The sequence below is a fragment of the Schistocerca gregaria genome, chromosome 1, assembly GCF_023897955.1.
Source record: "Schistocerca gregaria isolate iqSchGreg1 chromosome 1, iqSchGreg1.2, whole genome shotgun sequence".
In the NCBI taxonomy this organism is placed as follows: Eukaryota; Metazoa; Arthropoda; class Insecta; order Orthoptera; family Acrididae; genus Schistocerca; species Schistocerca gregaria.
In genome coordinates, this window is record NC_064920.1 from 268,988,263 (window position 1) to 269,003,514 (window position 15,252).

General features: G+C 39.0%; 1 protein-coding gene across 8 annotated transcripts in view; it reads left to right on the plus strand.

Moving 5' to 3' along the window:
* Window positions 1-5,988, plus strand: part of LOC126340356 (serine/arginine repetitive matrix protein 1-like) — a 535,554-nt gene extending 529,566 nt beyond the window's left edge. For 5 of the 8 annotated variants that reach the window (XM_050001684.1, XM_050001686.1, XM_050001689.1 and 2 more), the window contains one exon: window positions 2,894-5,988. In XM_050001684.1, the coding sequence (XP_049857641.1) occupies window positions 2,894-2,995 (102 nt within the window). In that variant the 3' untranslated portion in view covers window positions 2,996-5,988. Of the gene's footprint in view, window positions 1-2,890 lie in introns of all 8 variants that reach the window. The other 3 variants (XM_050001685.1, XM_050001688.1, XM_050001683.1) reach the window with 1 other exon arrangement.
* Window positions 5,989-15,252: the final 9,264 nt, after the last annotated feature.

The following is a 15,252-nucleotide window of genomic DNA, read 5'->3' on the forward strand; positions in this document are numbered from 1 at the left end:
GACTATATTTTGTTGTTGGTGAAGTACAAGTGCACAAATGGAGACGGCTGCTCCTAGCTGTTCCTGTAATGTACCAATCTTCCTCCGGTATTCTTTTTTATCCTATCCCTTCAATCCATTTGAATATCATTCAGAATACAAACTACATTAACAACTATGCAACACACTTTCTCTTACTCGAATATCTTATCCATTCCATCACTGACGCTTTCATAGTGTGATAAGGGGGCGATTCGTCATGACGGGTCCGCCCGCGTGCTCTTGATCTTGTCATTTGTCATCATGTACTTCTTTATAAAACTGTCAATATAGCCATTTGCCTTAAAAGTGATTCGTGCATGTGAAGCTCACCTTCCGGACTGTTGGCATCTCTCTCTCTGGGGTTCTCGGGTTATAAATGCCTCACGGAGATTTTTAACTTTATGCTACTGCCGGGAGTATGAACTACACAAGCTACCGTCGTTTCCAGGACAAATGCTGAGAGAGAGTACAATATAGAAATCTCCGGCAACAAGGGACTTGGTAACTAGCGCCTGGGAATAATGTTCACGGCAAATTTCTCGGCGAATTCCTTCAGAACCTCAGCATGAATACACGGGTTGGAGAGCTCTTAAAAGACTGTGAACAGAAATGCACAGATCCAAAGTCAAGTTAGTTAAATGTAGAATTCTAGGATGTATAGATCAATTATTTTCAGTGGAGAAAAACTCAGTGTCGCATATTGCAACCGGCGCACAAAATACAGTTCAGTGCAACATTAGGTCCCTACTGCTAGCCGCTACAGGGCAGTAATACTGGCGTAGTTCTAGAATGAAACAATTGCATCTCCTGTTAATTTTTGTTTTGTTTTTTAAATGAACACACAGCCATTTGACTGTATTGTTGTTTGCTTCATTACGACCTAGGTTTCTGCCTTTGATGCCATTTTCATGTGATTCAGTATATGTCAGTAACATATACTGCCGGACATAAAGCTGAAGATTGGCCTTAACATTAGGAAAAATTTTCGCCCCACACAAAATGCCTATGTAAAATCATCATCCTGTAAAAACATCATTAAATAGTATTGGGAGCACTTCGTATGCAATAGAAACATGTTTTATTGTTTGTGATCGTTGATAGCCTTTCAAAGTGATTATTATTGTTTCTCAAATTTTATAAATTTTGTTGTACCTGACATAATATCAGTAAATTTCTGAATTCACTTTCAGTGAAGAAACATCTAAAATTGATCCCATAATGCCGTTCAACGGTCACACTTAACCAAATTTTCCTCTTAATTCGTGCTGCTGCATGCAAATGCATTTTGCATTTTATTTAATAATTAAAAATTGCGTTAAAAAATTTTCGGTGCAGTTCGATTAATTAAATATAGCACAATACATCAGTACTCAACTTTTAAAAAATTGACCATAGAACACAAATTTTTTGTGACCAGTTTCGCTTATACAGTGTGTTTCAAAACTCGACGGCAAAACTTCAGAAAGGGATTAGTCATGTAATAAGGAGAAAAAAGGCTATGTCAACATGAGACCGGAAATGCATAGTTGCCGAAATATTCGAGCATTTTACTGCTAAATAGAGCACATTTGACAAATTAAAGGACGTAGATATACACGATGATTCCTTGGTGATATTACAAACTTTCAGGGGTGACAGAGAAAGATAAATGTATCAACGTGAGGCACAGGACCCTGATCCGGACACGAGCGAGTCGAAAGTTATGAGCGAAAAACTTTATGATGCATCAGAAACTCACAATTATCACAACGATATCTATCGGCTCAACCGTTTCCGGACCAAAGTGCCTTGCCTCAAATTAATACTTTATCCTCCTGCATTATCCCTGAAATTTTATTATATCATCACTATATCATCTCGTACGTCCATGTTTACATAATTTGTCAGTGTGCACCGTGTAAGAGTAACATGCTCTGATAAACATGCGATTTCAGATCCTTGTTGTCACGCCGGCCGCGGTGGTCTCGCGGTTCTAGGCGCGCAGTCCGGAACCGTGCGACTGCTACGGTCGCAGGTTCGAATCCTGCCTCGGGCATGGATGTGTGTGATGTCCTTAGGTTAGTTAGGTTTAAGTAGTTCTAAGTTCTAGGTGAGTAATGACCACAGCAGTTGAGTCCCATAGTGCTCAGAGCCATTTGAACCATTTTCTTCTTGTGGAACTTCCGTATTCTCTTTAGTATTGGTGCATAGGAATCGTTTTTTTGGCTCATTCACTTTCTGTTTTGTGATTATGTGTCAGATACTCTTTTTAAATGTGTTTGTGTACTTTTATGGTATCTTTGTGTTGGGTAGCCTGTTTTTCTTCCTTTTATATGGGAAATCCATTCCAGAAGCCTTGCTTCAAGTTTTCAAACAATGTGTATGACCATCCTCAAACCAAAATATCCACAATAAGTTGTAACTTTGGCGGAATCGATGAAGACAGTTATGTAAATTCAACATCTTGCTGATGTTGCCAACAACGCCAGCTCACCTTCAATGTTTCGCGGTCTAAGGATGACGGTATGATGTAAACAGACCGCCAAGCACAAATAAACAGCGATTTCAGTTGTTTATAATTCAGTTTTTGTTAAGCGATGCCGGCCGAAGTGGCCGAGCGGTTATAGGCGCTACAGTCTGGAACCGCACGATCGCTACGGTTTCAGGTTCGAATCCTGCCTCGGGCATGGATGTGTGTGATGTCCTTAGGTTAGTTAGGTTTAAGTAGTTCTAAGTTCTAGGGAACTGATGACCTCTGAAGTTAAGTCCCATAGTGCTCAGAGCCATTTCAACCATTTTTTTTTTTTTTTTTTTTTTTTTTTTTGCTAAGCGATGGCTACAGTTCCTGTAATTGAAACGTTGTCCATTACACTTATTTTCTGTTTGTCAGCAGGGCGCTATGGAGGCACTGATGAACCGTCACCGGGAGGAGCAATGGCTACGGAGACGCTTTGGACTGCCCCCGGAGAGCCCTCATCAGCAGTTCGCAGGGTAGCCTGGGGACGTAACAGAAGTCTTTTCTGGTCGCCGTATCGACGTTCCAGCACCAAAGGCGCGAGAGTACTGTTTACTGTCAGGGTGCATGCTTCGTCTCGAGGACTATTTGGAAATTAGTGCCGCGGATGTTACTAAGAGACTGGCAACGGCCTAAGTTCAATATACTCTCGGCGTTGTCTTGTCAGGAAATCAAAGACACTATTATGTCTGTATGTCAGTGAAACCGGACGAATTTCTTAACTCGTCTGTTTCGAGCTCGCTTGACTGAGTATTCACAGTCTCTATATGTTATTTGTAACTGAGTAAGACATAGTAAATTCTACTCCTAATTTAACATAACGGATTATTTGCTATTACATGCATATCTTGGAGACAGGAAGTGCTTGTGAACTTGGAGAATGGTACAGAAATCACTCATTACCACAAATTTTTGTATATTTAATACTCGAATTTTGATGTACCAAAGTGATGTGGCCCAGTGGTTTGATCACATTAATGATGTACTCGGAATGTTTCGATTTTAAAACTCACGATCTTGGAGAGCTATATTAGACCAACACTTACATTCTTCAAAACACTGCGAAACGTTGGCGAGTATTCATTTAATATGTTTCCTTCTGTTCCGCTTACGGACAGGTAGTGGGGAAAACGCGCAACAATCTAAGTGTCTAATTTTATTTTTATAATCTTCGTGAATGTGGTATGTAGGAACACAAGACTATTTATAAATATGACCACGAAAATGGATTGCGACTATTTTCTACCAAGATTTGTGCTGAAAAATCACTACCACAGATCTCTTGAATCATTTATCTCGCAATACTGTTTGTACGAAACTATTTTTAATAAACCAGAACTGCACAGTTCGTGCTGTAAAGAGAGCAGAAACATACGACTTTTTAGATTAGCAACCGTTCGAAAAAAACTGCATTGTGAGTGGAGCGATTTGGGAATTCTCACATAGTCATCCCAGGGGGAAACAATAACGCTGCTATTTTATACTGTGGTGTCGAAATAATCTACGAACACAAATGGAATGCCAATGTAGCAAATAAAAATATGGGATACAGATAATGTATCATAGGCGTGAAATTGTGATTGTGTACCATTTCAATAGTGAAGTGTCTATAATCCGGATCCTCTGTTCTCTCCAGAAGCCATTTCACTCCTAGGTTTGCGGTTGAGTTTCGCCCTTTGTACACAGATTTTAGGATATACTCAGTCTAGTGTCACTGGATGAAAGTAGAGACGAGACGAAACACTAAGATGCAGAACGAGGCACACAAAACGAATCTTATGACTCAAAACTTTACACGCCCCTCACTGCATGAAAATTAATCGCACAAATCATTTCCTTAAAACGGACACAATAGGCACAAGATGCGCATCACCAAACCCCTATGCGAAAATACAGATTTCTCTTATCTGTTTTTCATTTCGTTGAACGGAGTACTGAAAAAAGAGAAATGACACACATTATTCCACTGATTTCATACGACTATTACTAGATAGTGACCTTTAAAATATCATTCACTACTAATAACACAACCCCATCTCCTCAGTACATCTGCTTTCCTAAAACAGCCAGCGAAAACCAAATATTGTTTTCTAACCAACCAACGTACGAAGAAATCAAGCTCGTATCCACAAGCTTACGCTAATAAAAGTACACCGTGTCACAATTTTTGTATTCAGCGAAAGAAGCTGAACTCATTGACGTTACGGAGCGTGATAGTGTTTGTTGTGTTCCCTGCATTCTCAGAAATTCCAGTTGTTACCTCGGAAACCCAGTATGTGCGCACTTTAGACCACAGTCACAATCTTCACAAGTTTCAACGATCTTAACGATATCAGACACACGCAAATTTATTGTTTCCATTTAAAAGCTCGTCGTTGCATACACAAGCTAATTTGAATATTTGAATATAACCCACATTATCAGTGTATTTCCTTTCAAATTACGAGCAATGAATAAACTGTGTATAAAATAATTTGACGATATATGAGAGCATCGAAAGAAATTAGAACGATTTGAAGCTGGGAAAAATTTCTGTTACTTACCCTTCTGTTGGTCCTGTACAGCAAACATAAATATGAGGCGACACTAATTTGGAACTTCATTGTTAAATACAAGAAAGCGACGGAGAATTAGAGTGAAAAAACCAATACATTATTTCCCTCTATTCTTCCTCATTTATTGTAAACTGTACTCAGTTTCATCCTGAAAATCTCCACTGTGAAGCGACTGTGGGCTCCTAAATGGACTTGATGTTGTATGTGTACTGTTAACTACAGTTGTACGGCTAATAGAAACAGATAGAAGTAGGAAAAGTGAAAAAAGAACGACTTTCCAACGTCTAAGAACGGTGCGCTAAATGGTAGGAGACAGACATTGTGAAAATGTTAGCGATACGTTTTCAGCTAATACTTCTCGAAGAAAATATTTCAAGATATCAAGCCATACTTTTTATAGGACTACATCCGAAACTCACCGATCAAAAAATTCTGGATATCTGTTTATGTCCGTAATTCCACAATAGTGATCTATTTGCCATATTGGAAAAGAAAAGAAAATAGCTGTCAGTCATTTTAATCCTATTTCATCGAAGAACTAAAGATTGTGTGAAGACCTGTCTCCATAAGTGTGTGGCCACAAATTTCTTTCCCACTGATTTGCCGTGAGAGACATGTAACAATTGAAAATAATGTTGCAATATTCATATTATAACCTACTTCATGTGAGAAAGTAATATCTGATCCTATTTGCCTTTGTACTAGGCAACTTGAAGGAGCAGCGAGATTGAGCAGGTAGTAATTATTTCGAACTGATCAATCATTGTTCTGAAGTCCACTCAAATTTTCAAATTTTTTGAAGAGACACACCCAGTGCCTACTGAGTATAATAAAGTGAATGTCATATGTTTGTAAATTCTGATTTACTTGAAATAATGTAACTGTGTAAGATGCAATAAAGTGTATGTATTTTAAAAGTTGTGTGTTTCCTTGTGGTTTGTTCCTGACATTTCAGTTTCTGTTTTCAGAGTATTCCAATAATTCGTGGGAGATGTAACTGACAACAGTTCATAGTTGCCAGAAGACTACTAGTCACTATGTCATATTCTGTCAGCTTGTGATGAATGGGAGGGAACTAGAAGACACTTTATGTCCATCATATGGGATCGTATAAGTTGCAAAAAAAACCTGTATATGTAATTCGAACTCTAACACTACACGCATTTAGAACTACTGATTCAACTATTGGTGGTAATGAATATTACTCATACAATCACTCCCAAGTGTGAGTGTATGGTGATACCTGTAATAAGTATATAAATTGACGACTCATGTGAAACAGTATTACGATTAACAATTTTAGGCTTCGTGGGAGAACTATTTAATTATCTCTTGTAGGTTTACTGCAGAAATACATATCTTCTTCTGCAGTTTCCATTATACATCGTTGCGCAAAGTCACCCTTATCTGACTAGACAATATTCGATAAATTTTGCATCTAGGTCGCGTTGCTAATTGAATTCGAGGGTCTAATTATTGTAAGTTACAGAACATTTTCAATTAAGAGCATATTTAGAAGTAACTTCTAAAGGAAAACCGCCTTCAAACCATAGCTGGAAGGTTACAAATTTCGCGCAAAACTCCTTCAATTTTGTGTTATTAATGAAACAAGTCTAAAAGTCAACAGATCATAAACTCACTGCATTCATAGGCACAGACAGGGAAAGAGACGGAGAACGCGGAACTCGAAAAAATAAAGCGAACTCTAGTAATGAGAAGGAAAACTTTTGACGTAGTACGAAAAAGTAACGCATAAACATCAAGTTTTTCTTTACAGGCGGAAGTAGAATGTAATTAACAGCGACGTAATAGTACGTAGCTCGTGGTCTAGTGGCTAGCGTTGCTACCTCCGGATTACGGGGTACCGGGTTCGATTACAGGTTGGAGATTTTCTCTGCCCGGGAAATGGGTGTTTGTGTTGTCCTCATCACTTCATCATCTTTCGTGAAAGTGGCTAAATTGGATTGTGTAAAGATTGGGTTCTTGTACGGGCGGTGATAGCATCGCAGTTTAGCGCCCCACAAACCAAACATCATCACCGACACATGCCAATGAACGGAACAGGAAAAATTTACCAATGCTTCAGACGGTTTCAATATGGAAAGGCACCTGTTGATGGACGCGCCGTCGATTGGACACTCAGCTAGCATGATGAGAGACTTTTAGAAAGCGAGAGAGAAGTCAGTGACAATAGTTGACATGTGACTACGTATTATGTGAATAGTTTGGCTGTAGAATCTAAAATGCGAAAACATATTCGAATTCAATAGTCTGAAGTGCCTATATGCATACATTCACTTCTTTCCTCACCTGAAGGACAATATAATATGATTGTAACAATTAAATAAGAAATAATTAGTTAACAAAGCATGAAAACTAAGAGAACAGACAGCAGGGGAAATTTATTAGTTTCCAGTAGTTATGAGTGAAAACTGAAAACTGCAACTGCCATCAAAATAGTTTGATGCAACTCTTATTCATGAAAGAGATGGAACAGGCTGAAAATGAATTGTGGCTCTGTGTGCGTTTGTTTAAAGGCCTCTTTGCACCGCTAATGTAGCAGCTAATCTAGATGCCGCAGATGTGACAAAGCCGAGGTGTTAGCGCCTACCTCAAAGCATCTGGGTTAATGGAGCCATTAGGAAAATGAGAACAGTTGAAAGTGAAGAAACCAGGACGTACTTTGGATACACTAAAATATAGACCAAAGGAATTAATGAATGAAGCTTAGCTAGAATCGACGTGCTAAGAATAACAAAGATGTCTACATCTCAAACTTGGTAGCTGTAAATTATATAAAGAGATCAGAGCACTTCCCTAGGTCTACACGAAGGAAACGTTATTTTTTCGAGCTAACTAGTAATTTAAATAAGCAGTTCACGTTGAAAATAAAGGGAACTTTTGATTAACTGCTTAATTATGTTGGTATCTGTATAGGAAACAACGACATTATTAGACACTCTTCTGGCCCTGCTTTAAAGTGTCTTTAAGACAAGTCATCTTAATGTTGCCGGGAAAAATATTGGCATTTTATTATACATTGTTTATAAAACACCATTGCTCTATGGCGAAATGTAATCTTATCGCAGTACCTGATTTACAGACAGCAGATATTTCATGCGAATTATAATACAGCCTGTGTACGTTGCGTCAGAATTTGGTTTGTTCAGTCCGGAGATGAGTTCTTGTACGAGATGAAACTTAGAAATAAAAACTTCAACAGCCAAGATAGCTAATTGTAGTTTTATTTCTGATGACTGTTTTTAGAAAATCTAAGTTGCCAACATCGGATTTTATGCACATATATCTTAGTATATCTCCATTGTTGGTACAATGCATCGTGTTACGACTTCACACGATATATTCTACAAATGATGGAGATGTATTTGTATAAGGTCCGATGATGGCAACTCAGATCTGTCGAAAGTGGTTCAAAATGGTTCAAATGGCTCTGCGCACTATGGGACTTAACTTCTGAGGTCATCAGTCCATTAGAACTTAGAACTACTTAAACCTAACTAACCTAAGGACATCACACACATCCATGCCCGAGGCAGGATTCGAACCTGCGACCGTAACGTTCGCGCGGTTCCAGACTGTAGCGCCCAGAAGCGCTCGGCCACTGCAGCCGGCGCCGAAAGTGGTCATCAGAAATAAGATTATAATTGTTAATTTTGGATGATGGAGTTTTTACTTCTGTGTTTCTGATTACTTCTGGTTGCCCCAGTTCTTGAATGATGTCAAGAATATGTAATCCTATACAAGACCCTTCATTTCTTCACTGCACACAAGCGTTCGTCTCCTGCCAAAATTTTTATCCCTCATACTTCCATTCCTCACCAACTTCAAGATTCCTTCATACCTCAAGATGCGGTCTCTCAAAAGACTCCTGTCCTATATAGTATCGTAATCTTCTTTTCTCATCAGTTAGATTCCCTGCCTCCTAACTAGTTACACGAACCAATCTTCCACGTTTTTCAGCAGCACCACTTGTGAAAGGTTTAATTTTCTTCCTGGATGATTTCTTCCGTGTTACATTTTAGTACAAGTCTACACCCAGACAACCACCTTCAGAAAAGATCTGCTAACATTATGCTTGATATTAGGAACATCATTTCTTTTAAACTTCGTTTCTTTCAAAAACACTTTTCTTGCTTTGCCACTCTGCATTTTATATCACTTCTACTCAGTTATTTTGCTGCCAAAATAACAAATCACCTCTACTATACTTAAGTTCACATTTGCTAATCTCATTCCCTTAGAGTAGCTTTATTTAATTAAAACAAACTTTACTATTTTTGCATTACTATTGTTGATGTAAGTCTTATAACCTATTTCGAAGACACTAAATATTCCATTCAACGGATGTTCTAGGTATTTCGCCGGCAAACTTCAAATTCTTTGTTCGTTCTCTTTGAACGTCGACTCACTTTTACATTTTATTTAATTATCTTTTTCTTACTTGTTGCTCAAAGTAAAGACTGAATTAAATCACGGATGCACTACAAAGCTGTGTCACTCTCTTCTGAAGGACTGCTTCCTTTTCACGTCTTTCGGCTATTATAATTCATACTGGTTTATGTGAAAATTGTAGATAACTTTCTTTACTGGGGCCTTCAGAAGACTTCGATAAAATATAATTCATCCCTGCAATAGCTTTGTGCAGTTTGGAACCCGTTGCTACCGGGAAAAGAGCCGTACCTTTTTGGTCTTCACTTTTTGAGACTGGTCTGTTGGGACATCAGTCTGTACTTCATAATTTAATACAGAGAAGTATTTGTATGTGCTCACTGGTATTTATTTTTTACTTTCAAACGTGCTTCATCTAGATGAATACTGCGGAGATAACAGATAGGTTCTACATCGTCGTCGCAGAATAAATGTCTCCAATAGAGATCATCTAAAAGTTCCCTGTCATAGTAATGAAGGCGAACAAAGTACTGCGTTGTCCAAGAAATCCACTGAAGAAGCTAGTTACGGCATGGTATTTTTCTTTAGTGTGGAATCCTTAGGAGATAGGTTAACGGAATACTTTATGTAATTCATTCGAGAAGTTCCTGTTCAGCAAGCTAAAATATTCTATTGCCTCCCATTTACATAGGGAACAATGAAGATTGCATTAGAATGAGATAATTCAGACTTCACATGGACAGATATGAGTGTCCTTTATCTAACTCGCCCTTCGAGAATTCTTGGAAACCCTTTTATTTCGTGAACGGATACAGGTACTGAAACGAGGTTTTCGATAAATAATAGTAAGCAAAGGCACACTTAATTTTCTTCGATATGTAGTAAGTAAATGTAGTAAATTAAATATGTTTCTTTGCAATTGTTTGCAGCCACCCGACACGTGAGAGATGGGGCAGGTTTCCACAATTTTGCCCAAAGACTTACTGGTCCTTTGCTCTCTTCCAGGGATCCGTAAACATTCTGCAAGTGCTTATGAATATAAACCGATGCTCAGATTTTCCTCCAAAGACAACTCTCTGCTTGGAACGCACCACTGTTTCAGACGACATTTTGAAGGCTACGTTAAGCTCCGTAACCTGTCGGAAATTCGTGAAACTGTAAGGGTTGAAGGGGGAATATTCCACGATGCCCCACAGCAAATTTCCAATTTAACCGAAACTGGCTGAAAAAATTGTGCTACATTACTTATTGAACGATCCACGTAAAATTTACGATCCCTAGGCAGAGTAAGAAATTTATGCTTCCATGGCAATGTAATCAAAAGATCCGGTATGTTTTGCCACATGTGTTGATATCTTGCTAGTATTTGTCTTGATAATAGGCAAAAATAATCGAAATTCTCAATTCCCGTGGAGGATGAAGTATCTGTATATCTAACAAAGTTTGTAAGGTACCTCCGGTGTGCGACTCATATTCTCACTTAAGCGGATTTTTGTATGGGACGATGTACTTTCCCAACGGCATTTGAAAGCTCTTTAAAACGTTGGACCCTTTCCCAAATTATTTGAAAAATATGATAAATTGAAATTAGAAATTGCGTTCTTGTTTCAGTATCTCAGTTGAAATAGGAGTTACGAGTACTACGCCTGCAACGAAACAACGTGATCCTCTGAATCTTACTACTTGCTGATAACTTGTTTTCAGATCTTGAATTGTACACGAAATGAAAGAGCCGCAAGTTTTAGGGATAATTCTTAGACTTGGAAACTGATAGCTGGGACCCTCTACAGAAGCATTTCAGTGTGGATTGCTGCATAATGTAGATGTAAGTATGATAGTATTCCACAAACATGTTACCATTCCAAAACAACGACCCATTCTTAAATGATCAATGCTGGAATTTTTGTAAGTATTGAAACTAAAGGTATCAGGTTCGTATCATTGACGAACAAAAAGAGAAAGACTGTGTAGTTAATCTTAAATAAGTCTACGCTCTTACCGTTGTTGTGAAACCATCTGCAATGTTTCTTATGTGCCCAAATTTGGTTCTGATTGCATTTACTGTTACTTTTCCTTTGGTTCATCGGTCTTCTGACTGGCTTCATAGGGCACGCCACGAATAGTTGTTCGGTACCGACTCTTCACCTCAGAGTAGCACTTCCAACCTACGTGCTCAATTATTTGCATAATGTGTTTCAATCACTTTCTTTCTCTACTGTTCTGGTCCTCTATAATCTCTCAACTACCATGAATGTAATACCCTCATGTTTTAACAGATGTCCTATGTGCCTGTCCCTTCTCCTCATCAGTGTTACCCACATACTCCTTTCCTCTCCGATTCTCCACCAAATTTTTAACATTAATCTGTAGCAACACATCTGAAATGCTTCGATTCTCTTGTGTTCCGATTTTCCCACGGCCCATGTTTGACAACCATAAAATACTGTACTCCAGACGTACATTCTCAGAAATTTCTTCCTCAAATCCAGTCCTATGTTTGACACTAGTAGACTTCTATTGGCCAGGAATGCACTTTTTGCAATTGCCAGTCTCCTTTTGATTTCGTCCTTGGTCCGTCCGACATTGGTTACTTTACTGCCTAGGTAGCCTACATCCCTGTCTTACATCTATTTTAAATACCAGCTCTTCATTCTTGGTCGTCCACTCTTATTATTCCCTCTTGGCTCTAGTAAATATTGAATATTTGCCGGTCTCTCCCTATAGCTTACCCCTATTTTTTTCAGAATTTCGAACATCTTGCACCATTTAAGATCGTCGAACGCTTTTTCCACGTCAACAAATCCGATAAACGTGTCTTGATTTTTCTTTAGTCTCGCTTCCATTATCGACACCAATGTCAGAATTGCCTCTCTGATGCCTTTACCTTTCCGAAGGCCAGACACATCGTTATCAACCACAGCCTCAGTTTCCTTTCTCATTCCTCTGTATATTATTCTTGTCATTAACTTTGATGCATGAGCAGCTAAGCTGCTTCTGCGATTATTCTCGCACTTGTCCACTCTTCCAGTCTTCGGAATTGTGTGAGGATATTTTTCCGAAATTAGGTAGTATGTCGTCAGACTCATGCATTCTACACATCGACTTGAATAGTGTTTTGTTGCCATTTCCCCCAATGGTTTTAGAAATTCTGATTTAAGACTATCAATCCCTTCTTCTTATTTGTTCTTAGGTGCTCTAAAGCTGTTTTAAATTCTGAGACAAATACTGGTCGCCTATCTCTTCTAAATCGACTCCTGTTCCTACATCTATTACATCAGGCATATCTTCCCCTTGATAGAGGCCTTCAACGTATTCTTTGCATGTATCCTCTCTCTCTCCTTTGCATTTAACAATGCAATTTCCGTTGCATTCTTTATGTTGCCACCCTTGCTTTTACCGTCCCCGAAGGTTGTTTCGACTTTCTTTCATTCTAAGCCAGTCCTTCCGAAAAGGATTTTATTTTTTATTTCTTCAGATTTTTCATGTAGCCATTTCGTCTTAGCTTCCCTGCATTTCCTATTTATTTCATTCCTCAGCGACTACCACTTCTGTATTCCTGAACTGTCCGGGGCATTTTCGTACTTCCTACTATAATCTATAAACCGAAATATTTCTTCTGTTACCCGTTCTTTCCAGTTACCTTTTTTATCTATGTTTTTCTTTCCAACTTCAGTGATGGCACATTTTAAAAATGTCCATTCATATTCCACTGTACTGACTACTGAGCTTTTCCTTATTTATGTATCTATAGCTTTAGAGAACTTCAAGCGTATTTCGTCACTCCTTAGTACTTCCGTATCCCAATTCTTTGCCTATTGATTCTTTCTGACTAATGGCTTAAACTGAAGCCTACTCTGAATCCCTGCTATGTTGTGATCTCAGCCTATATCCGGTCCTGCGTACACCTTACAATCCTTTATTTGATTTCGAATCTCTGTCTAACCATGATGTAATCTAACTGATAATCTTCCCGTATACCCCAGCCTTTTCCAAGTACAGCTCCTCGTCTTGTTTATCTTGTACAGAGTATTAGCTATTACCAGCTGAAACTTGTTGCAGAACTCAATTATTCTTTCTCCTCTCTTATTCCTTGTCCCAATACCATCTTCTTCCGTAACCTTTTGTTCTACTCCTTCCCTTACAGCTGCGTTCCAGTCCCTCATGCCTATTAGATTTTCATCACCCTTTACATAATGTATTACCTTTTTAATAACCTCATACACTTTCTCTATCTCGTCATCTTCAGCCTGCAACGACAGCATGTGTACCTGAACTATCGTTGTCGGTGTTGGTTTGCTGTTGATTCTGATAAGAACAACCCTGTCACTGAACTGTTCACAGTAACACACTCTCTACCCAGCCTTCCTAACCATAACGAATGGTACTCCCGTAATATCATTTTTTGCTGCTGTTGATATTACCCTATACTCATCTGACCAGAAATCCTTGTTTCTTTCCGCTTCACTTCACTGACACCGACTATATCTAGATTGAGCCTTTGCATTTCTCTGTTCAGATTTTCTAGTATCCCTATCACGTTCAAGCTTCTGACATTCCACGCCCCAACTCGTAGGACGTTAGCCTTTCGTTGTTTATTCACTCTTTTTATCATGGTAACCTCCCCCTGGCTGTCCCCTCCCGGGGATCCGAATGAGGGATTATTCCGGAATCTTTTGCCAATGGAGAGTTCATTATGACACTCCTTCAATTACAAGCCACATGTCCTGTGGATGCACTTTACTTTCTTTAATGCGGTGGTTTCCATGGCCTTCTGCATCCTCATGCCGTTGATCATTGTTGATTCTTCCGCCTTTAATGGAAGTTTCCCACACACAGGACAAGAGAGTGCCCTGAACCGCTGTCCCCTCTTTCCGCCCTCTTTGATTACGCTGTTGGCAGAGTGAGGGTTACTTCAAATGCTGGATGTCTTTTGCCGCCAATGCTGATTATTAATCAAAATTTAAATATCGGTGGGATTCGAACCTGGGGCCGAAGAAGTTTTGATTACGAATCGAAGACGCTACCCCTGCACCACATACCAAAGAGAAACATCTGTGCGGTGCCTCTGTTATCCAGGGTGCTCATTCCACTAGTTTCAAACATCTTGTCTCCATGGCTCCTCAACCGCAACTCCACGAGGCTGCGACTCACCTCGAATGTTACCTATTAGTATGTCTGAATTCGAGTTTAGGAAAAGGGAGAGAAGGAAACATAGTAGGTGAATATGGATTGGGGCTAAGAAATGAAAGAGGAAGCCGCCTAGTAGAATTTTGCACACAGCACAACTTAATCATAGCTAACACTTGGTTTAAGAATCATGAAAGAAGGTTGTATACGTGGAAGAACCCTGGAGATACTAAAAGGTATCAGATAGATTATATAATGGTAAGACAGAGATTTAGGAACCAGGTTTTAAGTTGTAAGACATTTCCAGGGGCAGATGTGAACTCTGACCACAATCTATTGGTTATGACCTGTAGATTAAAACAAGAAACTGCAAAAATGTGGGAAATTAAGGAGATGGGACTTGGATAAACTGAAAGAACCAGAGGTTGTACAGAGTTTCAGAGAGAGCATAAGGGAACAATTGACAGGAATAGGGGAAAGAAGTACAGTAGAAGAAGAATGGGTAGGTCTGAGGGATGTAGTAGTGAAGGCAGCAGAGGATAAAGTAGGTACAAAGACGAGGGCTGCTAGAAATCCTTTGGTAACAGAAGAAATATTGAATTTAATTGATGAAACGAGAAAATATAAAAATGCAGTAAATGAAGC